At 41.7% G+C, this 26,797-nt stretch overlaps 2 protein-coding genes and 1 pseudogene across 2 annotated transcripts; all 3 read left to right on the forward strand.

Annotated features, from left to right (window-relative positions):
- Positions 1-2,610: 2,610 nt before the first annotated feature.
- On the forward strand, positions 2,611-4,373 carry LOC144375790 (C-C motif chemokine 3-like). Its single transcript, XM_078041259.1, has 3 exons — positions 2,611-2,746; positions 3,404-3,518; positions 3,859-4,373. The coding sequence occupies exons 1-3, from the start codon at positions 2,671-2,673 to the stop codon at positions 4,025-4,027; spliced, it is 360 nt and encodes a 119-aa protein (XP_077897385.1). The 5' UTR covers positions 2,611-2,670; the 3' UTR covers positions 4,028-4,373.
- Positions 4,374-9,785: 5,412 nt separating this feature from the next.
- On the forward strand, positions 9,786-11,526 carry LOC144375791 (C-C motif chemokine 3-like 1). Its single transcript, XM_078041260.1, has 3 exons — positions 9,786-9,935; positions 10,591-10,705; positions 11,046-11,526. Exons 1-3 carry the CDS (start codon positions 9,860-9,862, stop codon positions 11,134-11,136), a joined length of 282 nt encoding a protein of 93 aa, XP_077897386.1. The 5' UTR covers positions 9,786-9,859; the 3' UTR covers positions 11,137-11,526.
- A 7,454-nt stretch (positions 11,527-18,980) lies between these two features.
- LOC101977359 (succinate dehydrogenase [ubiquinone] cytochrome b small subunit, mitochondrial pseudogene) lies at positions 18,981-20,176 on the forward strand (annotated as a pseudogene).
- The last annotated feature ends 6,621 nt before the right edge of the window (positions 20,177-26,797 follow it).

Consider the following 26,797-nt stretch of genomic DNA (forward strand, 5'->3'; position numbering starts at 1 on the left):
TCCAGAGTTCAGCATTCAACACTTATCTCTTTCCTCTAGGATCTATTGTACTGTCCCAGGGAAAAGATCTATCTGGGGAAGGATCAATGTTTTGGATTCTTCCAGAGACTGTTATTTTACGCTTGGGGGAGATCTCCTGCCCAGGGATTGTCTTGTCACTGGGAAAGGATGTATTGGGAAAGGATCAATGTCATCAATGTGATGGCTTCCTCCTCCCTCCTCCTGTTTTCAGGGTTGTCATTTCCATATCCTTCAGATACCATTAGGCAGAGTATTCTGTAATGATTACTTACGATAAATAAAGCTTTGTTAATAAGACACTGCTAACATTTTTGAGGCTTACTCAAATCTATGTGCTTCTTATATATCATCCATTGAATCCTACTAATGCAATAATATAGTTTATATAGTACTATTAACATCCCGTTTGACAGAAAAGTAAATCTGGGCTTGAGAAGGGTAAGCAACTTGTCCAAGATCACACTGCATGTAGATGGCACAACTGAGTTCCCAAACTAGACCTTCATTTAACTACATACTATGTGCTATTAAACACTGCCCAAGTGATTTCCCCAGGTGTCATCTACCTATACTCAAGTCACAGGCAACAGTTCAGAAGCCACTCCCACCAGAATGCTCTGGATGGAACCTGAGGACTGATGTTGTCATCAAGTTTACCAGGAGTGCTGCATGCAGGTTAGTGGCTAAGAACACTGACCTAGGTAACAGGATTCACCACTCCTTCCCAAATGTGGTGTATATCTGCATGGGGTAATAGGTGTACCATACATTATTTCTCTAAAAAACATACTCCACCAAATAAATGGATAAAGTTGGTGCGAGTGGGTGTGGAAATCAGGCTCTCTGTGGAGCAGAACTCTGTTAATAGGTTTGCTATGAAAGATAAGTTATTTAACAGGTGGATTACTTGGGTTGCAGTTATAAGTACAAGAAATATACACTGAGCCAGGGTCCTTTCTTCAGAAGAAGGGGACATTCAAAAGATGTGTAGAAATCAAACCTCTATTAATTTTTATGAGCCACAATTATTTCAGGTTCCAAATAATCTGATTTTTGTATCTAAATTTGTTTAGAAGCCATCCATGGTGGCACAAGCCTGTAATTCCAGCGTTTTAGCAAGCTGAGGTAGGACAATTGCAAGTTCAAAGCCAGACTCAGCAATGGCAAGGCACTAAGCAACTCAGTGAGACCCTGTCTCTAAATAAAATACAAAATAGGGCTGGGAATGTGGGTCAGTGACACAGTGCCTCTGTGAGTTCAATCCCTGATATAAAAAAAAATGTGTAGAATTGTAGTAATCAAACACTTTGAGGTTTATTTAAACACTACTACTTAGCAAATATTAAACCACACATACTAGGGTTGGGGATGCAACTCGGTAGTAGAGCTCTTGCCTAGCATGACTGAGGCCTTGGAGTCAATCCCCAGTACTACAAAGAAACAAACAAACAAACAAAACAAACAAAAAAAAAACTGCTGTTTGACCTGATTCCATTTTCAAGAATCTATTTTATAGAAACACTGCCAAAAAATAGGAATATGTAGACACAAGGATTTTTTTTTTTTACAGTATGGCTAGTTAAAAAAAAAAAAACATCAGTAGAGGATAAAAAAAAGGGAATTAATATGTCCATCCATGGAATATTCTGCTGCAAATTCTGCACACACCTCTGTCTATGCAGTGTGTCCATCATATTCAGCATAAAAGGTGTACCCACTTACATCTACTGTATGCATATACACTCTAGGTATATCATACAGAACTATATGCTATTTATGTTTTTAAGCCTAAAAATTCTTATACACATATATATTTACATAGATAAATATTCAAAAAGATGGACAGCAAATAGTTAACACTAGTTGCTACAGGAAAATTACAAATGATGCTGGGTCTTTTTTGTTTGATGATACCTCCATATCTGGCTTGTTTGTGTAGGACTCTTTCCTAGAAAAAATTTTCCTAGGTTTGTGGGTATAAATACTTTTAGTCTTCTGACATATTGACACCCACACCTAAAGGAACTTCATAATTCACAACTAGAGTTTGTGACAGAGTCCCCTAGTCATTCTATGACTGTTCAATAAATGGACAAATGAAACGTGACATCACGCTTTCCATTCCTCTAGCCTGGGATTCTGGATGGGGATGGGGGTGTTGCTGCCATCCACATGCCAACCCCATGTGGTTACAGAACTGAGAAAGCACAGAGTTTCAGTTCTGTAGAAAGGAACGGCACTGGAGAGGTCATCCATAAATAAGTTCTTATGAGAAAGGACCAGCTAATAGCAGCTCTGGGCAGACACACAGCCGTCTCCTCCCTTTAACAGGGAAAGCATCTCCCCAAAAACAACCAGAGCAAATCATGAGTCTAGAGCTGAGACCTACAGCTCAGAGATGCTATTCTTAGATATCCTGAGTTCCTGTGGTCACCAAGGACCCCAAGTTGTGTAACATCATGACAATATTGCTATGCTTAAAAATTTCCCCATGCACCCCCAGATTCCACTTCCCCAGCCGCCAGAGCTGCCTATAAAGAGAAGGGCAGATGGCTTCAGATGCCAGAAGGACACAGGCAGCAGGGAGGACGAAGGCCCTTCTTGGATCTGCTGATACTTGAGACCACACTCCATCATCCACTCAACATCATGCAGGTCTCCACGGCTGCTCTTGCTGTCCTCCTCTGCACCATGGCTCTCTGCAACCAGGTCTTCTCTGCACCATGTGAGTCCACCCTATTGTGGCAGGTGTCCCCACTCTCTGGCCCTGGGGAGACCACATCAATCTCTTCTTGTGGTCTCCAGAACCCAGGAGAAAAGAGAAAACTTCTTAAAGGGCTACAAAGCACCTTGAGCTTTCTCTTAAGGACTTTTCACCTTTACAAGGGATCTTGGCTCTCCTAGTCTCCAGTCCTGAGAGTCAGGGTTGGGGCAGGGAAAAATGGAGCCCTAAACCACTGAGTTGGCAAGAGGCAGAATCCAGACCTGGGTACTTCCTTCCCAGTGATGTGGTTGATTCCCCAGCTCACTCCAGGCCTCCCAGGAGCTCTGCCCACTGGATCATAAGATAGATGTCCAGACCTCTCTTTTTGCTGGGGTGTGACATCTTGAACCAAACAAAATTCCCTGAAGGAAGAGAGGAGAACAGTCTTCTTGGTTTTCTGAATCACACAGACAAAGAACAGTCTGAAAGCAAGGAGAACAGAGACAGAAGGAAGACAGAGACATGAGGTTTCTAGGCAGAAATGCCCAAATGCCTTCCCAAGGCCTGGTCTCCAGTCCCCACCCTGCACAGGGCTCTTCCTCAGCCTCTGAGGATTGGCAGATGGTGGCCTTTCCTTCTGGATGATGATCTGGACTCATTCTGTCCCTTTCTCCACAGTTGGTGCGGACACCCCAACGGCCTGCTGCTTCTCCTACGTGGCCCGGCAGATTCAACGCAAATTCATAGAGGACTATTTTGAGACCAGCAGCCAGTGCTCCCAGCCAGGTGTCATGTAAGTGCCACTTCCCCTGCCCACCCTTGAGCACAGTCCCACATGGACAGAGACAGGCCAGGAGAGCAACCCTAGACAGGCCACATATATAGGATTCAGCTCTTAAATGTGACCTGACTTGGTCAGGAAGGTGGGACCCCCAATTCAGAGAGGAGGGACAAGAAGAAGGAGGTGGCAGGGTACCCTGAGACACTCCTGAGTTGGTGGAGAGACTCTCTGGAGTAACATAGGCAGAGCCTCTCTGAGCTGTCCAGGGCAGGGGGTGGGATGGAGGGACCACCATGGGCCCCAGATCCCCTGTAGGATTCCTCAGTGTTTGATCCTCTGCTTCTCCCCACAGCTTCCTAACCAAGAGAGGCCGGCAGGTGTGTGCTGACCCCAGTGAGAACTGGGTCCAGGAATACATCACTGACCTGAGTCGCCTGAAGGCAGCAAGGAACCCAGAGACCTCCGTGGGCCCTGTGGGGAGCAGGGACCTGAGTCTTGGAAGCATCCCTGTGAATCCATAGCTACCTCTCCTGTGGCTGGTTGTTGCTGAACAGCCTCACTCTGAACTTAGATTTTATTTATTTATATTATTTAATTTTTATAATTTACTTTTATTTTCATTTCATTTTGTAACTGTTCCAAAAGATCATAGGACAAAATCTTTGCCACTCATCCCCTCCCACTTTGCTCACACTGGTGACAGTCAAGTGGCTGTCATCAGCTTGTTCTAGGCAGACATGGTATCAAAGCCACCAAACTGACAGATATGGAGTGGGTCCTTTTGCACTGACCGACACATAGCAGCTCCTTGGCTCTGAGCTGTGTCCAGCCTGGTGAAATAATAAAGATGCACTTTTTATAAGAAAACTAGCATGGAGTTTGCTTTTGTTTGTCCAGAAAATCAGAATCACTGGTTAAGAGGAATAAGGGCAAATAATAGGAAGGTGTGACATGGAGGGACTTGGGGAGAAGAACAGAGCTACTGCAGTTACTCCACTCTACACGGAAGGTGCAGTTCTGGAATATTCCAAGCTACAAACATTTTATGATTCTTAATGTACCTGGTCTAGGAAAATTCCCTTCTTGAATGGATACCATAAGCAAAAACAACCTAATGGTTTTAGCACCAAAGTGAAAGTACAAATACCGGTATGGGAGCCGACTTCATGGACCAGCTATGCCTTTTAATTAGTAGAAGAGTCAGGCATCAGAGGGCTCACTCTCTGGATGGAAAATGGCCCTGATCACGGGGGAGGTATAGGTTTATTTTTTTAATTTAATTTATTTTTTTAAATACCCAACAGTGGAATGCATTATAAATCTTATTACACATATAGAGCACAATTTTCATATCTTTGTATATAAAGGATGTTCTCGCCTATTCATGTCTTTATACATGTACTTTGGGGTTTTTTTTACAATTTTATTACACATATGTACCACAATTTTTCATCTCTGTCTATAAATTATGTAGACACCCAATTCATGTCTTCATACGTGTACTTTGGATAATGATGTCCTTCTCATTCCACCATCCTTCCACCATCCCCTCCCTTTCCCTCCCTGACCTCTTCCCTATCTAGAATTCATCTATTCCTCCCATGTTTCCCCTCCCTACCCCACTATGGGTTAGCCTTCTTAAATCAGAGAAAATATTCAGGATTTGTTTTTTGGGGGGGATTGGCTTACTCCAATTAACATTATCTTCTCCAGCGTCATCCATTTACCTGCAGATGCCATGATTTTATTTTCTTTTGGTGCTGAGTAAAATTCCATTGTGTATATATACCACATTTTTTTATCCATTCATCCACTGAAGGGCATCTAGGTTGGCTTCACAGTTTAGCTTTTGTGAATTGGGCTGCTCTAAACATTGATGTGGCTGTGTCCCTGTAGTATGCTGTTTTTAAATCCTTTGGGTATAGTTCAAAGAGAGGGATAGCTGGGTCAAATTGTGGTTCCATTCCCAGATTTCCAAGGAATTTTCATACTGCTTTCCATATTGGCTGCACCAATTTGCAGTCCCACCAGCAGTATATGAGTGTACCTTTTCCCCCACATCCTGGCCAACACTTATTGTGGTTTGTCTTCCTAATAGCTGCCATTCTGACTGCAATGAGATGATATCCTAGAGTAGTTTTCATTTGCATTTCTCTGATTGCTAGAGATGATGAGTATTTTTTTCATTTATTTGTTGATTCATTGTATATCCTCTTCTGAGAAGAGTCTGTTCAGGTCCTTGGCCCATTTGTTGATTGGGGTATTTGTCTTTTCAGTGCTTAGCTTTTTGAGTTCTTTATATACCTTAGAGATTAATGCTCTCTCTGATGTGTGAGGGATAAAGATTTGATCCCAAGAAGTACGCTCCCTGTTCACCTCACAGATTGTTTCTTTTGCTGAGAAGAAACTTTTTAGTTTGATTTCATCCCATTTATTGATTCTTGGTTTTAATTCTTGTGCTATAGGAGTCTTATTAAGGAAGTTGGGCCCTAATCCCACATGATGAAGATTAGGGCCTACTTTTTCTTCTATCAGACACAGAGTCTCTGGTTTAATTTCTAGGTCTTTGATTCATTTTGAGTTAAGTTTTGTGCATGGTGAGAGATAGGGGTTTAATTTCATTTTGTTGCATATGGATTTCCAGTTTTCCCAGCTCCATTTGTTGAAGATGCTATCTATTCTCCAGTGCATGTTTTTGGCACCTTTGTCTAATATAAGATAATTGTGATTTTGTGTGTTAGTTTCTTTGTCCTCTATTCTGTACCATTGGTCTACCAGTCTGTTTTGGTGCCAGTACCATGCTGTTTTTTGTTACTATTGCTTTGTAGTACAGTTTAAGTTCTGGTATAGCGATGCCACCTGCTTTACTCTTCCTGCTGAGGATTGCTTTGGCTATTCTGGGTCTCTTATTTTTCCAGATGAATTTCATGATTGCCTTTTCTATTTCTATGAGGAAAGCCATTGGGATTTTGATCAGAATTGCATTAAATTTGTATAGTGCTTTTGGTAGTATGGTCATTTTGATAATATTAATTCTGTTTATCCAAGAGCAAGGTAGATCTTTCCATCTTCTAAGGTCTTCTTTGATTTCTCTCTTTAGGATTCTGTAGTTTTCATTGTATAGGTCTTTCACTTCTTTGATTAAGTTGATACCCAAGTATCTTATTTCTTTTTTGAGGTTATTGTGAATGGGGTAGTTTTCTTCATTTCCTTCTCAAAGGCTTTGCCACTGATATACAGAAATGCCTTTGATTTATGGGTGTTGATTTTATATCCTGCTACTTTGTGAATTCATTTACTAGTTCTATATGTTTTCTGGTGGAGTTTTTTGGGTCTTCTAGTATAGAATCATATCTTCAGCAAATAGGGCTAATTTAAGTTCTTTTTTTTCATATATATAACCCATTGATTTCTTTCATCTGTCTAATTATTCTGGCCAGTGTTTCAAGAACTAGGTTGAATATAAGTGGTAAAAGAGGGCATCCCTGTCTTGTTCCAGTTTTTAGAGGGAATGCCTTCAATTATTCTCCATTTAAAATGATGTTAGCGTGAGGCTTAGTGTAGGAAGATAGCCTTTACGATGTTGAGATATGTTCCTGTTATCCCTAGTTTTTCTAGTGTTTTGAACAAAGTATGGAGGGTCCAGAGTTCAGCATTCAGCACTTATCTCTTTCCCTCCAGGATCTATTGTACTGTCACAGGGAAAAGATCTATTTGGGGAAGGATCAATGTTTTCGATTCTTCCCAGATTCAGTCATTTTAGGCTTGGGGGAGATCTCCTTCCCAGGGATTGTCTTGTCACTGGGAAAGGATGTATTGGGAAAGGATCAATGACATCAATGTGAAGGCTTCCTCCTCCCTCCCTCCTGTCAGGCCACCCTGTTTTGAGGGTTGTCATTTCCATATTCTTCAGATACCATTAGGCAGAGTATTCTGTAGTGATTGTTTACGATAAATAATGCTTTGTTAATAAGAAATTGCTAACATGTTTGAGGCTTACTCAAATCTATGTGCTTCTTATATATCATTCATTCAATCCTATTAATGCAATAATATAGTTTATGTAGTAGTATTAACATCCCATTTCACAGAAAAGTAAATCTGGGTTTGAGAAGGGTAAGCAACTTGTCCAAGATCACACTGCATGCAGATGGCACAGCTGAGTTCCCAAACTAGACCTTCATTAAACTACATACTGTGTGCTATTAAACACTGCCCAAGTGATTTCCCCAGGTGTGATCTTCCTATACTCAAGTCACAGGCAACAGTTCAGAAGCCACTCCCACCAGAATGCTCTGGATGGAACCTGAGAACTGATGTTGTCATCAAGTTTACCAGGAGTGCTGCATGCAGGTTAGTGGCTAAGAACACTGACCTAGGTAACAGGATTCACCAATCCTTCCCAAATATGGTGTATATCTGCATGGGGTTATAGGTGTACCATACATTATTTCTCTAAAAACCATACTCCACAAAATAAATGGATAAAGTTGGTGCGAGTGGGTGTGGAAATCAGGCTCTATGTGGAGCAGAACTATGTTTATAGGTTTGCTATGAAAAGTAAGTTATTTAACAGGTGGATTACTTGGGTTGCAGTTATAAGTACAAGAAATATACACTGAGCTAGGGTCCTTTCTTCAGAAGAAGGGGACATTCAAAAGATGTGTAGAAATCAAACCTCTATTAATTTTTATGAGCCACAATTATTTCATCTTCCAAATAAACTGATTTTTTTATCCAAAATTGTTTACAAGCCAGGCATGGTGGTGCACGCCTGTAATTCTTCGTCTTACGAAGCTGAGGCAGGAGAATTACAAGTTCAAAACCAGACTCGGCAATGGCGAGGCACTAAGGAATTCAGTGAGACCATGTCTCTAAATAAAATACAAAATAGAGCTGAGGATATGGCTCAGTGACACAGTGCCCCTGAAATCAATCCCGGTATAAAAAAAAAAGTGTAGAATCGTAGTAATCAAACACTTTGAGGTTTATTTAAACACCACTACTTAGCAAATACTAAACCACACATACTAGGGTTGGGGATGCAGCTCTGAGGTAGAGCTCTTGCCTAGTATGACTGAGGCCTTGGATTCAATCCCCAGTTCTACAAGGAGACAACCAACAAACAAAAAAAACCAAACAAAAACTGCTGTTTGACCTGATTCCATTTTCAGGAATCTATTTTATAGAAACACTGCCAAAGAATAGGAATATGTAGACACAAGGATTTTCTTTTTTTACAGTATGGCTAGTTAAAAAAAAGAAAGAAAGAAAAACATCAGTAGGGGATAAGAAAAAAAGGGAATTAAGATGTCCATCCATGGAATATTCTGCAGCAAATTCTGCACACACCTCTGTCTATGCAGTGTGTCCATCCTATTCAGTGTAAAAGGTGTACCCACTTACATCTACTGTATGCATATACACTCTATGTATATGATACAGAACTATACATGTTCTTATTGTTTTTAATCCTAAAACTTCTTATATACATATATATTTATATAGGTAAATATTCAAAAAGATGGACATCAAAGAGTTAACTGTAATTGCTAGAGGAAAATTACAAATCATGCTGGGTCTTTTTTGTTTGATGATACCTCCATATCTGGCTTGTTTCTGTAGAACTCTTTCCTAGAAACACTTTTTCTTGGTTAGTGGGCATAAATATTTTTAGGCTTCTGACATATTGACACCCACACCTAAAGGAACTTCATAATTCACAACTAGAGTTTGTGACAGAGTCCCCCTAGTCATTCTATGACTGTTCAATAAATGGACAAATGAAACGTGACATCACACTTTCCGTTCCTCTAGCCGGGGATTCCTTAATTAAGGTCCAGGATTTAGGGGTGGGGTGTTGCTGCCATCCACATGTCAACCCCACATGGTTACAGAGACTGAGAAAGCACTGAGTTTCAGTTCTGTAGAAAGGAACGGCACTGGAGAGGTCATGCATAAATAAGTTCTTATGAGAAAGGACCAACTGATAGCAGCTTTGAGCAGAAACAAAGTCGTCTCCTCTCTCTCACAGGGAAACCATTTCCCCCCCAAAAAAACAGAGCAAGTCATGAGTCTAGAGCTGAGACCTACAGCTCAGAGATGCTATTCTTAGATATCCTGAGTTCCTGTGGTCACCAAGGACCCCAAGTTGTGTAACATCATGACAATATTGCTATGCTTAAAAATTTCCCCCTGCACCCCCAGATTCCACTTCCCCACCCGCCAGGGCTGCCTATAAAGAGAAGGGCAGATGGCTTCAGATGCCAGAAGGACACAGGCAGCAGGGAGGACCCAGGCCCTTCTTGGATCTGCTGATACTTGAGACCACACTCCATCATCCACTCAACATCATGCAGGTCTCCACGGCTGCTCTTGCTGTCCTCCTCTGCACCATGGCTCTCTGCGACCAGGTCTTCTCTGCACCATGTGAGTCCACCCTATTGTGGCAGGTGTCCCCACTCTCTGGCCCTGGGGAGACCACATCAATCTCTTTTTGTGGTCTCCAAAACCCAGGAGAAAAGAGAAAACTTCTTAAAGGGCTACAAAGCACCTTGAGCTTTCTCTTAAGGACTTTTCACCTTTACAAGGGATCTTAGCTCTCCTAGTCCCCAGTCCTGAGAGTCAGGGTTGGGGCAGGGAAAAATGGAGCCCTAAACCACTGAGTTGGCAAGAGGCAGAATCCAGACCTGGGTACTTCCTTCCCAGTGATTTGGTTGATTCCCCAGCTCACTCCAGGCCTCCCAGGAGCTCTGCCCACTGGATCATAAGATAGATGTCCAGACCTCTCTTTTTGCTGGGGTGTGACATCTTGAACCAAACAGAATTCCCTGAAGGAAGAGAGGAGAACAGTCTGCTTGGTTTTCTGAGTCACACAGACAAAGAAGAGTCAGGAAGCAAGGAGAACAGAGACAGAAGGAAGACAGAGACATGAGGTTTCTAGGCAGAAATGCCCAAATGCCTTCCCAAGGCCTGGCCAGTCCCCACCCTGCGCAGGGCTCTTCCTCAGCCTCTGAGGATGTGACAGCTGGTGGCCTTTCCTTCTGGATGATGACCTGGACTCATTCTGTCCCTTTCTCCACAGTGGGTGCTGACACCCCGACGGCCTGCTGCTTCTCCTACGTGGCCCGGCAGATTCAACGCAAATTCATAGAGGACTATTTTGAGACCAGCAGCCAGTGCTCCCAGCCAGGTGTCATGTAAGTGCCACTTCCCCTGCCCACCCTTGAGCACAGTCCCACATGGACAGAGACAGGCCAGGAGAGCAACCCTAGACAGGCCACATATATAGGATTCAGCTCTTAAATGTGACCTGACTTGGTCAGGAAGGTGGGACCCCCAACTCAGAGAGGAGGGACAAGAAGAAGGAGGTGGCAGGGTACTCTGAGACACTCCTGAGTTGGTGGAGAGACTCTCTGGAGTAACATAGGCAGAGCCTCTCTGAGCTGTCCAGGGCAGGGGGTGGGATGGAGGGACCACCATGGGCCCCAGATCGCCTGTAGGATTCCTCAGTGTTTGATCCTCTGCTTCTCCCCACAGCTTCCTAACCAAGAGAGGCCGGCAGGTGTGTGCTGACCCCAGTGAGAACTGGGTCCAGGAATACATCACTGACCTGGAGCTGAATGCCTGAGTGGCCTGGAGGCAGCAAGGAACCCAGTGACCTCCGTGGGCCCTGTGGGGAGCAGGGGCCTGAGTCTTGGAAGCATCCCTGTGACTCCATAGCTACCTCTCCTGTGGCTGGTTGTTGCTGAACAACCTCACTCTGAACCTAGATTTTTATTTATTTATATTATTTAATTTTTATAATTTATTTTTATTTTCATTTCATTTTGTAACTGTTCCAGAATATCCCAGAACAAATTCTTTGCCACTCATCCCTTCCTGCTTTGCTCACACTGTTTGGTGACAACTGAGTGGCTGTCATCAGCTTGTTCTAGGCAGACATGGTATCAAGCCACCAAACTGACAGATATGTAGTGGGTCCTTTTCCACTGACCTACACATAGCAGCTCCTTGAGCTCTGAGCTGTGTCCAGCCTGGTGAAATAATAAAGATGCACTTTTTATAAGAAAACTGGCATGGAGTTTGCTTTTGTTTGTCCAGAAAATTAGAATCACTGGTTAAGAGGAATAAGGGCAAATAATAGGAAGGTGTGACATGGAGGGACTTGGGGGAGAAGAACAGGGCTACTGCAGTTACTCTACTCTACACCAGAGGTACAGTTCCGGAATATTCCAAGCTACAAACATTTTATGATTCTTAATGAATGCTCTAGGAAAATTTCTTTCTTGAATGGATACCATAAGCAAAATCAACCAAAATGATTTTTAGCACCAAAGTGAAAGTAAAAATAACCGGTATGGCAGCAGACTTCATGGACCAGCCATGCCTTTAGTTAGTAGAAGAGTCAGGCATTAGAGGGCTCACGCTCTGGATGGAAAATGGCCCTAATCATGGGGGAGGTACGGGTTTATATAGGTTATACACTGGGAGATGACTTATCCATTGAAGACTTTATCAGAATTTATCAGTTTAGATATTCAGGAAACAGGTGTGAGAATTTGAAATTTGTATTTACTGGGCAAGGATGGAGGGTCCAGAGTTCATCATTCAGCACTTATCTCTTTCCCTCTAGGATCTATTGTACTGTCACAGGGAAAAGATCTATTTGGGGAAGGATCAATGTTTTGGATTCTTCCCAGAGACTGTCATTTTAGGTTTGGGGGGATATCTCCTTCCCAGGGATTGTCTTGTCACTGGGAAAGGATGTATTGGGAAAGGATCAAGGTCATCAATGTGATGGCTTCCTCCTCCCTCCCTCCTGTCAGGCCAATCTGTTTTGAGGGTTGTCATTTCCATATCCTTCAGATACCATTAGGCAGAGTATTCTGTAGGGTTTACTTATAAATGAAGCTTTGTTAATAAGAAATTGCTAATGTTGTTGAGGCTTACTCGAATCTATGTGCTTGTTACTATTAACACGCCCATTTGACAGAAAAGTAAATCTCGGCTTGAGAAGAGTAAGCAACTTGTCCAAGATCACACTGCATGCAGATGGCACAACTGAGCTCCCAAACTAGACCTTCATTTAACTACATACTGTGTGCTATTAAACACTGCCCAAGTAATTTCCCCAGGTGTCATCTACCTATGCTCAAGTCATAGGCAACAGTTCAGAAGCCACTCCCACCAGAATGCTCTGGATGGAACCTGAGAACTGATGTTGTCATCAAGTTTACCAGGAGTGCTGCATGCAGGTTAGTGGCTAAGAACACTGACCTAGGTAACAGGATTCACCACTCCTTCCCAAATGTGGTGTATACCTGTATGGGGTTATAGGTGTACCATACATTATTTCTCTAAAAACCATACTCCACCAAATAAATGGCTAATTTTGGTGGCGGGTGAGGTTGGAAATCAGGCTCTATGTGGAGCAGAACTCTGTTTATAGGTTTGCTATAAAAGGTAAGTTATTTAACAGGTGGATTACTTGGGTTGCAGTTATAAGTACAAGAAATATACACTGAGCCAGGGTCATTTTTTCAGAAGGGGATATTCAAAAGATGTGTGAAAATCAAACATGTATTAATTTTTATAAGTCATAATTATTTCATTTTCAAAATAATCTGATTTTTGTATCCAAAATTGTTTACAAGCCAGGCATGGTAACACATGCCTGTAATCCAGTATCTTTGGAGTCTTAGGCAGAACAATCATAAGTTCAAAGCCAGACTCTGCAATGGGAAGGCACTAAGGAATTCAGTGAGATCCTGTTTCTAAATAAAATACAAAATAGGGGTAGGCATGTGGCTCAGTGACAGAGTGCCCCTGAGTTCAATCCCTGGTATAAAATAAAATTGTGTAGAATCATAGTAATCAAACACTTTGAGGTTTAATAAAACACTATGACTTAGCAAATATTAAAACACACATACTAGGGTTGGGGATGCAGCCCTGAGGAAGAGCTCTTGCCTAGCATGACTGAGGCCTTGGGTTCAATCCCCAGTACTACAAAGAAACAAACCAACCAACAAACAAACAAAAAAAACTGCTGTTTGACTTGATTCCATTTTCAGGAATCTATTTTATAGAAACACTGCCAAAGAATAGGACTATGTAGACACAAGGATATATTTTTGCAGCATGGCTAGTTTAAAAAAAAAAAGGAAACATCAGTAGGGGATTAAAAAAGAAGTGAATTAAGATGCCCATCCATGGAATATTCTGCTATCAATTCTGCACATTCACCTCTGTCTGTGCAGTGTGTCCATCATATTAAGTATAAAAGGTGTACCCACTTTTATACATACTACTGTATGTATAAACACTCTACATATATGATACAGAACTATACATGTTATTTTTGTTTTTATCTTAAAATTCTTATATACATATATATTTATCTAGGTAAATATTTGGATAAGATGCACATCAAGTAGCTAACTGTAGTTGCTTAGAGTACATTTTTTTCTAAATTTTTATTTATTTTTCAGTAAGTTGGATTACTTATCTTTCTGGTCTTACCTTATCCTCCCATCTGATGTGTGCTAGTCCCTCTGTTGGAGCCACTCTCTGGTTGGGATCCTGAGTTGACACCAAGAGGACAGAGCTCAACTGGCTTATGGAGATTTGATGTCATGATGGCTTTTATATAATGAGAATGAAGACAAAAGCAATGTCTTATGATGGAGGCTTTCCTCTCTCTCTCTCTCAATCAATCTCTCTCTCTCTCTCTCTCTCTCTCTCTCTCTCTCTCTCTCTCTCTCTCACACACACACACACACACACACACACACACACACACACAACTTTTCCCTTGCCACATTTCACAGTCCCCTTCCATTATGAGGGGCCCACTCTCCTACACCATTATCATCTGCACTCCTGGTAAGTGTGGAGTTGCTGTCAGCAGAACAGGAGGTACAGCGTTTGTTCCCCTAGACACAGTGAAGATGTCATCTTCTTTCAGGAAAAAAAAAAATGGGGTCATACAAAAATCTCTGAATGCACTGAACTATTTCTCGAGGTCCAGAAATCTATGTCTGCATGAGAAGTTTAGCATGTCCAACATTCCCTAAAGTCAGGTGTTGTACAAAGTACACAGAATAAAGACTCCGGTTAGGGCAAAAGGAGCAGGGAACTGCACAGGGAGGGAACCAGTTCCTCAGACATTTCAGAGTCAAGACTCGACTGAGATCCCTGGTCAGCTGCACAGGCACCTTGGCAGCTCTCCTCCCTGGAGGAATGTCCCCCATGGAGACATCAGAGATGTGCATTGAGGGGAACCTGCTTCCTGGGGGCTGTTTACTTCCTGTGGGGAATGGGTGGTTAGGAGTCTGGGGTTTTCCTTAGTTGTTGAGCAATCAATGACTGTTTGGGGCTGGTCTGGTGGTTTGTGTGGCAATGTGATTCCCTTTCAATGATAATAGGTTTCTACTGTATTTGCTTCTGATCCATCCATGAGCTAGGTAACTGCAAGCAGAGGGGTACTCCAGTCATAGGTTTGGCATTTTAGCCAGGATTGGGAATGTGCATGTTCTAGCACAGAGCCCAGACTTATAGTCACCACTACCTCCAAGCCCCTGGGGAGAGCTTTGGAGCTCCATCCTGAGCCCTGTGGAGCCACATCTCACTCTATGGAGTATGGGACTGTATATGGAGGTCATGAATATTTGACCTGAGGCCCAAAGTGACATCCTTCTTGTACCTTCATCAAGAGCTAATTGTGTATCTTAAGTAAGGAAGATAATTATTCCACAGGAAAGGGTGAGGAGCGAATCAGGTCTGCAGTTGGACCCCAGGCGTATCCCCTACATCTCTCACCTCCTTGGGTCTGCTCAGAGAAACTTTATCTTAGTCTACAAAATTCTGTATGTAGAGCCCTGCAAGTCGCCAGGTTACTGGGTTCTGAGACAACAGATTGTAAAGGCCGGTGTCAGAAAAGCTGAATTATTTTCCTTTTCTGATTTCAGATGAGCCCATTTCAAAGTAATCTAAACTCTATCTTAAAGAACCTTATTTGTGAATGTAAGAAGTAGCTATTAAATTCCAAAATTTAGAATCTTCCCTAAAAAAATTCCTTAATGCTGCAGCTTTGGTATTTGGCACAGGGCCTCAGCACCAAAATATGACAGGTCACAATTCAACCAGCAGCTTCAATGCCACAGAATGATGGTAATTCTCAAAAAGTAGTGCCCGGACAGCAGCACACCCATCACCTAAGGAATATGCTAGAAAAGCAAGTTCTAAGTTCCCCTTCCAGACTTTAGGGAGTGTGCCCCAACAATGTGTAGTTTTTAAAAAGTCTCCAGGTGGTTATGATGCACCCTAAAGTTTCAAAGCCACTCCTGTTTGATGACCTCCTATTTTCCATTCCACCTTTCAGTTGGAGCCTGTGACTTTTAACAGAGCCAGTATCTCTGAACAGGTCCAGGTCTCTGCGTATCTTAGAGCACTGACAGTTTCAAGGAGGAACACAAACAAGTACATCTAATTCAAAGGTTTGATTAAATGAATCTTGTGGCCCCAAGACTGAAGGGTACAGATGTGGCTCTGGCCCCAAGCAAGGGAGCATGCCGTAGCCCCATGGGATCCCACAGTTTCTGTTGTCTTCTCTTTCTGGGTCTCCCTTTGTGCTCTCGGTAGCTCAGTTGTGCTAGTGGGCTGGGGTGCCAAGAGATCAAAGAAAACACCTGGAGGTGGAGTGTGAGACAGAAGGTTTACTGAAAAATGCTTACAGGGCAGGGCCAGTGGTGACAGGCTAGACAGATAACACCTCTGTCCCACGTGGTGTTTTGCTAAATAGCGCCTCCATCCCTCATAATGCTACTCCAGAAAGTCCAGTGACAATAGGCTGGACAGATAGCACCTCTGTCCCTGACAGTGTTTCACAAGAAAACAGTTCCTTTGCCCCTCACAACACCTTGTCCAGTGGCAGCCAGCTGGCAGAGAGGCACTTACCCTCTCCACGTGCCCTCAATTCCATACCAGTTACCACAGGGAAAGAGAGTTTGTAAGTCAGACCACAGAAGCAGTAGACGTCATTAGCTTAGCTTACTTTGTGTCTTATATGACCAGCATCAGAAGGATACGCTGGAATGCATGCAAGAAAACAGCTTCCACAGATACTACTGGTGTGCCTTGTTTGCAATAAATGTGAGGAAGTCTTTGTCCTTCAAGATAGAATTTATCCGGACCTTCCAGTCTGGACCCGGTCTTATTGTTCCCTTAACTTGGTTAGGTTCTTGACAATGGAATGGGACATTTCAGGGACATGGTATCTTACCATTTTTTTATTCAATTATAATAATCCTTCCATGTCAGAGTCCCAGAGTGGCTGCTAGCACTTACCAGTGTTACATGAATCATGAAGAATTGCTCTTTCAACATCACTAGTAATTAGAGAAATGCAAATCAAAACTACTCTGAGATTTTATCTCATGCCAGACAGAATGGCAGTTATCAAGAATACAGACAACAATAAATGTTGGCGAGGATGTGGGGGAAAAGGCACACTCATATGCTGCTGGTGGGACTGCAAATTGGTGCAACCAATCTGGAAAGCAGTATGGAGATTCCTTAGAAAACTTGGAATGGAACCACTGTTTGACCCAACTATCCCAATCCTTGGTCTACACTCAAAGGACTTAAAATCAGCGTACTACAGTGATGCAGCCACATCAATGTTCATAGAAGCTCAATTCACAATAGTTAAACTATGGAAGCAACCAAGATGCCCTTCAATAGATGAATGGATAAAGAAACTGTGGTATATAAACACAATGGAATATCACTCAGAATTAAAAGAGAATAAAATCATGGCATTTGCAGGGAAATGGATGGAGTGGAAGAATATCATGATAAGTAAGCAAATCCCCCAAAATCAAAGGCCAAATGTTCTCTCTGATAAGTGGATGCTGATCCATAATGGGGAGTGGGGGAGGCATGGGAAAAATAGAGGAACTTTGATTGGGCAAAGGGGAGGGAGGCTGAGGAGGGTGCATGGGTGGCAGGGAAGATGGTGGAATGAGATGAACAACATTACCCTAGGTATTTGTTTGACTGCACATAGGGTGTGATGCTACATCATGTACAACCAGAGAAATAATTGGTGTTTTTTGTTTTGTTTTGTTTTGTTTTGTTTTTTTTTTGGTGCTGGGGATCAAACCCAGCAAGGCAAGCACTCTACCAACTGAGCTATATCCCAAGCCCACAACCAGAGAAATAAAAAGTCGTGCTGCAATTGTGTACAATGAATCAAAGTGCATTCTGCTGTCATATATATACCTAATCAGAATGAATAAATAAATAAACAAAAGGGAAAAGTGAATTCATGTTCCTGTTGCAAAAAAAAAGCATTTAGGTTCTTTCAGATTTGACTGACTTAGCAACCCAGTTCCTAACCAATCACTGTGGTTATGAAGATGAGTTTCATAGCTTTGCTTAAGTTAATCAAGGCACATACATGGATCTGTGGGTTGAATGAATGTCACAAAAACTTAAAGTTTGAGAATTATTAGGGAGGGAAGTGTGGTTTTCTGGTATTAGTAAAAATGGAGAACAGATTCAGGTCAGGAAAAAAACATCTTCACTATAATGTGTTTTGTCTTTTTCTTGATGATCTTTTTCTTGATGATCTTTTTCTTAAGCTATGAAGGGTGGCAACACTTTGTAAGGAACAATTCTTCTCCTTCACTCTCCTGGTTAGTCCTCCAACCGCCCGAATTACTTGGTTTTTAAGAAGGCTAACTCATGTATTTTATTTTGCCCTGTAAATATATATGACCTAAATCTGAGCTAAACAGACACTAAGCTTTTCATGTTATCAAGGCCACTACCAGGAAGTAGGGCTTCACACCGGTTCTAGAGCATATGAAGTGAGGCAGAACTGGCCACCCACCTCCTCCATCCACACAGAAGGTGGAAGGAGGAAATGAGGGGATGTTTAAAACAAGGATTCAACCAAGTTGAGGAAGAAAGAGGAGTCCTTCAGTATTGGATAGGCAAAGGGGCAGGCAGCTAAGAAGGGACACAGCACACCTGCAGCTTTGATTCCCCCTCATTCCTGGGACCAGCATCTACAGAAGATATTTTGTGGGATTGAACATATCCCCAGATCCTGGGTGGGTCTTGATTAAAATAATTCAATTTACATCTTGGGCTTTTAAAACATATCATTAAAAGCTATGCATTTCTCATGTCATAATGGCTGCGTAATAGTCAATCAAGTGAAAATATAATTTTCCTAGCCATTTTCATCTTGCAACTGATTTAAATCACATCTAATTTTAAATTGCTATAAATATGCTGGAGATCAAATGTTCTTCAGCATAAGACTTCTTTCCCTAGGAAACTGATTCTAGACATGGACTTTCTTGGTCAAAGGCTAAGAATATTTTGGCGTTCCTTATGCATATTAACACCCAAATTGAATACATATTTATATCCTTTGGTGAGTGCACGTTGGGGTCCTTGATGAATCTCTCTTCAAGAAGCAGATGTCTGGGTGTCCTCTGCGGTGCTCAAGGAGGCCGAGCTCTGTTCCTCCGAACCCCATTGGTCAGACCTGCTCACATCTCAGCATTTCTCCAAGACTGACCTACCCCAGGTTGGATTGGAACACAGCACATTCACCTGTCACCCAACCTCCATTCTGGTTCCAAGGCTGCACCTCTTCACTGGACTAGTGAGAGGGTTGTCAGTGTTTTGCTCCTGGGCCTGCTTCCAGCTGCATATTTGAATCCTTGCTCTGCAATAGATTACTCCTTGGCTGCAGTCCTCACTCTTCATAGTCACTGGGGCCTTGGACAAGTTGTCACTGATTATGTTCATGGGGATGCATCACAGAAAGCTGCCAAGGCAGGCCTTTTGGCACTCTCATCTTTAACCTTTTCTGGGCTTTGTTATTTCAACTATCATGATGTGGGCATCTGCACAGCTGTTGCCATGCTGTGGAAGCTTTGACCTTTTTGACTTGAGAATTGATTGTATGCCTCTGCCTCTGCTCTGTCATTCAACTCACAATAAGGAGGAAATAACAGAAAGTTCATTGGTGGGCAAACCTTCTTCTAATCACATGGTTATTTTAGAATTTCATTGTTGAGGAAGAGGTTTGAGAGGAAATGTGTTCAAGAAATTATGAGACCCAGTTCTGCATTCTAGTGAGTTAATGGGGTTGTCTTTAAGTTCATGAGATTCACAGTATGAGTAAACTTTACATATGAGCTTTTGCTTTTGTCAGTCTCTTAAAGAGAATTTAGCTTTAATATTATCAGTATATGATCATTTCTGCATTTGTCTTGGAAATAATGGACAAAGGGAAAGACTGTTAATTCATGACTTTGCAAAAAATTAGATGGTGTTTACTTTTGGAAACTTCTCTGTCCAGTTGATACCAGCTACTGATGATTTTATGTCCTTAGGGAAACTTTATAGGAGATACTAAAATCTCAAATTACAGATTTCTGTATCCTAGGAAGGAAAGATTGGAAAGCTTCTGAATATAGAGATGCTCAAGTTAGAGAAGAAGTCTTCCTTGTAGACATATCAGAATATTGCAAGTTCCAAACAGATGTAATTCTCCAATGTGTTTTACTTGTCCTAAAATAATCTGTCCACAAATATAAAACTAATAAATTACTTTCCCACTGTGGGAATTGGTAATAAGAAAATGTATTCCATGAAAAAAAAATTTAAAAAAAAATAAAATGTATAATAAAAATGTATTCCACTCTTTTAAAAAAAAAAGAAGAAGATGTCTGAAAAAATGTATGATGTACTCCCCTCACTCCCACCATCCAGGCTTCATAATGCAGCTCTGCCCACCTGGGTGTGGTTGCATTTGGCTCCTGTGGCCCAGGACTCAGTGGCATCGCAACACGTTCACATCTGTGCAGTTGGAACAACTGTTGACTAGCACAGAAGTTTCTGCTCTGCCAGGGGAAACTATGACTACTGAGCTTTAGTGAGATGGAATGAGCTAAGTGTGGTCCTGGGATGACACCAATGTCTCACCTCTTCTCGATGGGGAAACCACAGCCCCAAAGCAAGTGAGCACTTGAACTGTTCTTGCAAATACCGTGGGCCCTGTGGTTACCCAAGACCCTCCTTGCATGTGCAAGTCAACAAGACATCACTGTGCTTAATAACTTCCTCTACTGCCACCCCTGTCTCCATTACCCAGGGCCCTGGGCTTATCTATTAAAAGAAGAGGACACGTCTTGGACCACAGGAGGAGGCTGGTGACAGAGTGCCCGGCCCCCCCTCTTTCTTCCTGCACTCTTGAGTCCTAGATGTCCTCTTTACTTATCATCCCCTCTGTTCCAGGGTCCCCTCCCATGAGTCTACCTTTTGTAGTTCCCCCACTGTCTGGCTTGGGTCAGATGTGACCAAGTGGATGGATGTCCTCAAGGGAAACAGAACTTCCCAAGGGATTTTCAAAATGCCCTGGGTTTTCTGTTCAGGCATCTTTTATTTTTTCTTTCTTTCTTTCTTTTCCAAAAACTTTCTATATTCTCTATACCTCAGGGTAGGGTTGGGTCTTATCCTATCAGGGAAATGGGAAAATGGAACAAGTTTCAAGAAGAGGCAGAATCCAGCTACACTTTCCTCCCAGTGATCAGCTGAGTCACCAACTCACCCCGGTTCCCATTTACAGAAGATTTACAAAGTGGATCTCTTGCTGGGAAAACAAGTCTCTTTTTAAAGTTCCGCCAGTAGAGCTGGAATGAGAGGCGGACTGCTCAATTAGTGGTGTTTTCTGCAGCGGGAGATAGAGACCAACCCTAGATGAAAGCAGAAAAAGAAGTAGAGGGTGGAAAACGGTGAACCAAGAATTCTCCAGCTTCCTTCCAGTTCCCCTCACCCCCAGTTCCTTACCCCTGAAGAGTGCCATCTTCACCTCCTTTCTTCTGACTTTATCACTGGTCAGAAGTAACTGGCTTATTTGCTCCAATGGAAATGGAGCTCTGCCTGCCACCTTCCCTCAGAGTTGGCTCAGGGCCCCAAGCATCTGCTGCTTTTGCTTTGATCTCCCAGCTGACCTCCAGCAAATGGGCTGGTGACTGTCATAAAACCAACAGCCAGTGCCAAATAAGAGCAGGTCCTCCTGCCCATTTATGCAAAGAGGCAGGATATGCAGGGATGGTGCCCACAGGAGTGGAGTGGGAGCAGCCTCTAAAGGCATCAGTAGGTGGGTGAAGGTCATCCTAGGGCACACCGTTGAGGTCCCCAACTTTTGATGTAGAACTCAGGGAAAGACCATCAAATTGTCTTCTGGTCTGGCCTGGGACCTATAGGGAGGGAGTGAGGGAGGAGGTGCCCCTCTGGCAGAGGGAAGAAAGGAGGATGTCAGAGGAGGAAAAGCTGCCTGAAGGAACCCCCCAAGTCATTCTAGAAAGGTCTAGGGATCCTAGGTAGGGGAAATAATCCTGAGAAAGTGGACCAAACCTGAGCTTAGCTTCCTAAGGCAGAGGATGTGAGATCTGGAACTCCCTGTCTCAATTTTTATAACTCTATCCGTCACCACTTCTCTCTTCACCAAAGAGGCTGGAGGTCAGTGTCAACTTCAACAAGTCAAGTATGTCACTGACCTCAGAACTGAATTCCTGAGTGATTTAGAAGTGACAAGAAACCAGTTGTATCTATGAGTAGATGAGGGAGCAGGGACCTGAGGGAGCCCCGAGACTCTTCCTTCAGCTCCTGAACCCACCTCTACTATGGGCTGGTTGCCATCTTGGACTCTTAACATAACTCTTGGTTCATTTAGCCTCATTAAAGTTTGCAATGCTTTTATGAGTTCTTTACTCTCTGACTCCACAATGCTCTCCACACACCGCCCTCCGCGCAGCCCCGTCAGTCACCCAGTGGTTGACACGTACTAGCAGTGTAAGGGAATAGTTGTTTGTCTTCTTCTAAAAAAACTTTGTTCCAAAACCATCAACCAACAAATATTTATAGAATGTTATTTACCAGTTCTGTGTTCATCTACATGAAACGGTAATGAAAAAATATTGCAAACAAGCCAGTCTTAAAATTTGGGTGGTTCCACTGTTCTTGTTTTGGTGGTAAAACCAGAAACTCTGGTTGGAAAAATGGTGGGGTTTGGGGGAGTAGGAAAATCTGAAGGGGGATGTCAGCAGAAAGGAAATGATCATAACTATAAGCCTCATATTCTAGAAAGTTCAACATAAAACACTATTTTATTCAACCAAAAAAAAAGACTTTTAAAAAAAGATTTTTTGGTCAGAAGATTTAAAGAGCAATGACACAGTTTTCAGCAATTTTTAAACTTTAAGTCTTCCATAATACTCTCTTATTTCTAGGAATCTATGTCAAGAAGCACTCTCTGGAAACACAAATATATATACACCTGCATTTATAAAGTTGTAGAACACATTTGTTCTTTGTAACTTTATATGTAAAAACAACCAAGGAGAAACATATTCTTCCAAAGAGGAATAGTTTACAACATCATTGAATAACTGTATAACAAATGAGATCACTGAAAATAATAAAGTATCATTGATGTAAATATACTGAGATGAAAAGTGTCCATGATATTAATAAAAACTATATCACAGAACATAGAGTCTGTAAGTGTATCTCTAACTAGACAAACTACATTATCATATGTCTATTATAGATTTCCTCTGGCAAATATGACTTTTAAGAAATGGAGATCTCCACTTCTCATTTCCATTCTTTTACCTTTGACTTTCATTAAGTATGCGTATGCAATTTTTTATTCAAAATATTTTAGGAGTTTATTGAGTTTAAAAAGTTAAAAGCTAAGAGGTTTTTCAAGATGGCAGAAGAGACAAGGTCATTTCCCTGGCTGCTCCCTGGCATAAAACCAAGAAAGCAAACAGGCAGCTTCTCAAAATAAAAGGCTGGTGGAGGGGGGCTTTTCTGGGAATTAATTCTGGACATTCAAAGCAGGTCAGGGACTCAGGTGGCTGAATATAATAAAATAAGGACAAAATCCCAGGTGCCACTGTCACCACTGGTGGTGATAGTGCCTGCTGGAGTGGTCCCCTCCACCACAAACAAAGTGGAGGGATAAGGGAATTAAAGGAACCCACATTTTTAGGAGGTGTGTCTGGGTATAGAGAGATCAGAGGTCAAAGTCACTGTCCTACCAACCTGAACCGTCCTTGTGCAATGTCCTTATGTGGGAAAGAAACCACCATCTCTCCTGGCCATCGGGGAGGAAGGAACCATTTTGCAGCCATGCATAAGGTTGGCAGTGGGGGAGCTGATTCCTGGCAAACCCAAGCTTGGCCTGAAATACAGGCCTGGCAAACCCACACTGCATGACACAGAGTGTGCCTAAGTGACCAGGAGAAAACCGAACATGGAGAAGGGTTTTCATAGGAGAATATAGGTTATGGAAACTCACTTGGCTCCCTGTCTCCCCCTCCAGTCTAGACACTTGCAAGACCAGCTGGGAGAGATGCGCCAGGCCAGGAATTTGAAAGGGCAGGGGTGGGAGTGCTTGAGTTTGGACACTAACCCAACAGACAAGGAAATGTGGGGTCCATGGGTGATGGAGGAACTAAGGATTGGCTCCTCTACTGCATGAGTGGAACCCAGGGAAGACCTCTGGGGTGCAATCTCCCAGCATAAACCAGCAACTCCTGGGTCCTAAGGTGCACTGATTTACAGTCTTTAGAAAAATCACCATTCAGTGAAAAACCTGGAAACTACCTAAGCCTAAACCCCACTTCTAGGAGCTCCACCTACAGGATTTCCTCTCACATTTTAGCAACCCCACCCTGAGGGTGAAGCAGGCATCACACACTCCAGCCCATCCCACCAAACACTGCTGAGTAGGGGAGCCAGAAGCTTTTGAACTCAAGTGGGAAAAAGTTCTTTAACTTTTCATCAAGATTTTTTTTCCTTTATTCTTTTCTTTGTTGAATTGTCACATGAATGGTTCATGAACACTTATATGTATTCATATTTTTCTTTTTTCTTGTTTCTAACATTTTTTAAAAAAAAATTGTTTTAGTTACAATTGGGCACAATACCTTTATTTTATTTTTTTTATGTGGTATTGAGGATTGAACCCAGTGCCCCGCACGTGCTAGACAAGTGCTCTACTGTTGAGCCAAAACCCCAGCCCCTCTAATATTTTTTGAAGGTAATTATTTTTCATGAATCAGTATTTTGAGGACTAGGATGTTTGATTAGTATATTTTGGGTTTGTTTGTATTCTTTTATTTTTAAATATTTATTTTACATACTTTTTCTCTCACCTGTTTTCTTTGATTCTCTTTTTCTCTCTTTTTTTTTCTGCTAATAGCCAATCTTTACTGTGATTTCACTCTTCTGTTAATTTTTTACTTCAATTTTCTCTTCTCCTCCCTCATAATCATCACATCCTACATCAGTTCTGTTCTCTCCCTGGTCACCATTTGAAATTCTAAACACTTTTTGCAAACTTATTGTTTTTACTGTAGGCAATTACTAATCACATCATTTCTGTTTATTGTGACAATTAACATTGTAGATACCACAGCAGGATCTATTTGGTTTTAAGCCATATATTTTTTTGCACTGGTTGCTGTTATTATTTGTATCCCCAAATGGTGAGGTTGTGGAAATCTTTAGGGACACTATAAATCCACAGGGTAGAAACTTTACTGCCTCAGATCCATACTGTTAGATGGGTAGACACACAAACAACATGAAAAAACAAGGGGGAAAAAATTGCCCAAACAAACCAAAATACGTCAATAACAGAATCTATCAATACCACAGTGGCAGAAATGTCAAAAGAAGGAGTTTAGAATGTTCACAGTTAAACTGAGCTGAGAGGTAAACAATGTAAGGAGTGAAACCAGAAAGAAAATACAGGAAGCAAAATATCACTTCAGTAAAGAGATAGAGATACTTAAAAAAAAAAGTCAAGCAGAGATCCTTGAAATGAAAGAATCAATAAAACAAATTTAAAATTTAATTAAAAGCATCACCAACCTACCCCAGACACCAGGTTAGAGGGACCTCCCCCGGGGGGAGGGGGAGGGGAGTCCCCTCTACCATGGAGACCATGGAGAAAAGATGTTAAGACACCATGAACAAAACTTCCGAGAAATATGGGGTAACATGAAAAGATCAAATATAAGATTTATCAGGCTAGATGGAGGCTCAGAGATACAAACCAAAGGAATTGTGCAATTTTTTCGATGAAATAATATCATAATGTTTTACAAACCTTAAGAATGAAATGGAAAAAATCAAATAAGGAGGCTGATAGAACCCCAAATATACAAAATTACAACAGACCCACACATTATTATGAAAATCCCTAGGATACAGAATAAGGATAAAATTTTAAAGCCTGCCATAGGAAAATGAAAGATCACGTTTAGAGGGAAACCAGTCTGGATTTCAGCTGATTTTTCAACCCAGATCCTCAAAGCAGAGATCTTGGAGTACTATATACCAAGCTCTGAAAGAAAATGGATGCCAGCAAAGAATACTATACCCAGGAAAATTGTTTGACAATGAAATAAAAATCTTCCAAAATAAACAAAAGTCAAAAGAATTCACAACTACAAAGCCTGCACTACAAAGCATACTTAATATTTCATGAAGAAGAAATGAAAATAAAAATGAACACCAGCAAAGGGAGGAACTACACTAGAGAGAACAGTCAATCAAAGGAGAAACTAAGTCAAATTAAAAGCCAGAAACAAATCAAAATAAAAATCATTTCTCAATAATAATTTTGAATATGAATGGCCTAAACTTATTAGTCAAAAGATATAAACTGGATTAAAAAAAGAGACCAAACAATATGCTGTGTTCAAGAGACTCATCTCATAGGCAAAGACATCCACAGACTGAAGGTAAAAGGATGGAAAAAAAAACCATATCATTTACATAGATCCCATGAACAAGCAGAGGTTTCTATCTTCATATCAGATGAAGTGGACTTCAAGCCAAAGTTAATCAGAAGGGACAAAGAAGGTCATTTCATACTGCTTATGGGAATTATACATCAATAAGACAAAACAATCATAAATATTTGTGCCCCAAACAATGGAAGATCTATGTACATCAAACAAACCCTTATCGATTTCAAGAAGCAAATAGACCACAACACAATAATACTGGGTGACTTTAACATGCTTCTCTCATCACTGAATAGATTCTCCAAACAAAAACTAAATAAAGAAGCTATAGAACTCAAAACTACAATTAAACATTTAAACTTAACAGACATATATAGACTATTTCATCTGTTAATTACTGAATATACTTTCTTCTAAGCAGCACATGGATCC

The sequence above is a fragment of the Ictidomys tridecemlineatus genome, chromosome 3 (genome assembly GCF_052094955.1).
Source record: "Ictidomys tridecemlineatus isolate mIctTri1 chromosome 3, mIctTri1.hap1, whole genome shotgun sequence".
Taxonomy (NCBI): Eukaryota; Metazoa; Chordata; class Mammalia; order Rodentia; family Sciuridae; genus Ictidomys; species Ictidomys tridecemlineatus.

What these genes read in the sequence shown, in the direction of transcription:
- LOC144375791 (XM_078041260.1), top strand. Translation starts at nt 9,860, where the DNA reads ATGCAGGTCTCCACGGCTGCTCTTGCTGTCCTCCTCTGCACCATGGCT. An exon ending in CCAGGTCTTCTCTGCACCAT is followed by an intron (nt 9,936 to 10,590) that starts GTGAGTCCACCC and finishes CTTTCTCCACAG; the next exon opens with TGGGTGCTGACACCCCGACG. An exon ending in TGCTCCCAGCCAGGTGTCAT is followed by an intron (nt 10,706 to 11,045) that starts GTAAGTGCCACT and finishes TTCTCCCCACAG; the next exon opens with CTTCCTAACCAAGAGAGGCC.
- LOC144375790 (XM_078041259.1), top strand. Translation starts at nt 2,671, where the DNA reads ATGCAGGTCTCCACGGCTGCTCTTGCTGTCCTCCTCTGCACCATGGCT. An exon ending in CCAGGTCTTCTCTGCACCAT is followed by an intron (nt 2,747 to 3,403) that starts GTGAGTCCACCC and finishes CTTTCTCCACAG; the next exon opens with TTGGTGCGGACACCCCAACG. An exon ending in TGCTCCCAGCCAGGTGTCAT is followed by an intron (nt 3,519 to 3,858) that starts GTAAGTGCCACT and finishes TTCTCCCCACAG; the next exon opens with CTTCCTAACCAAGAGAGGCC.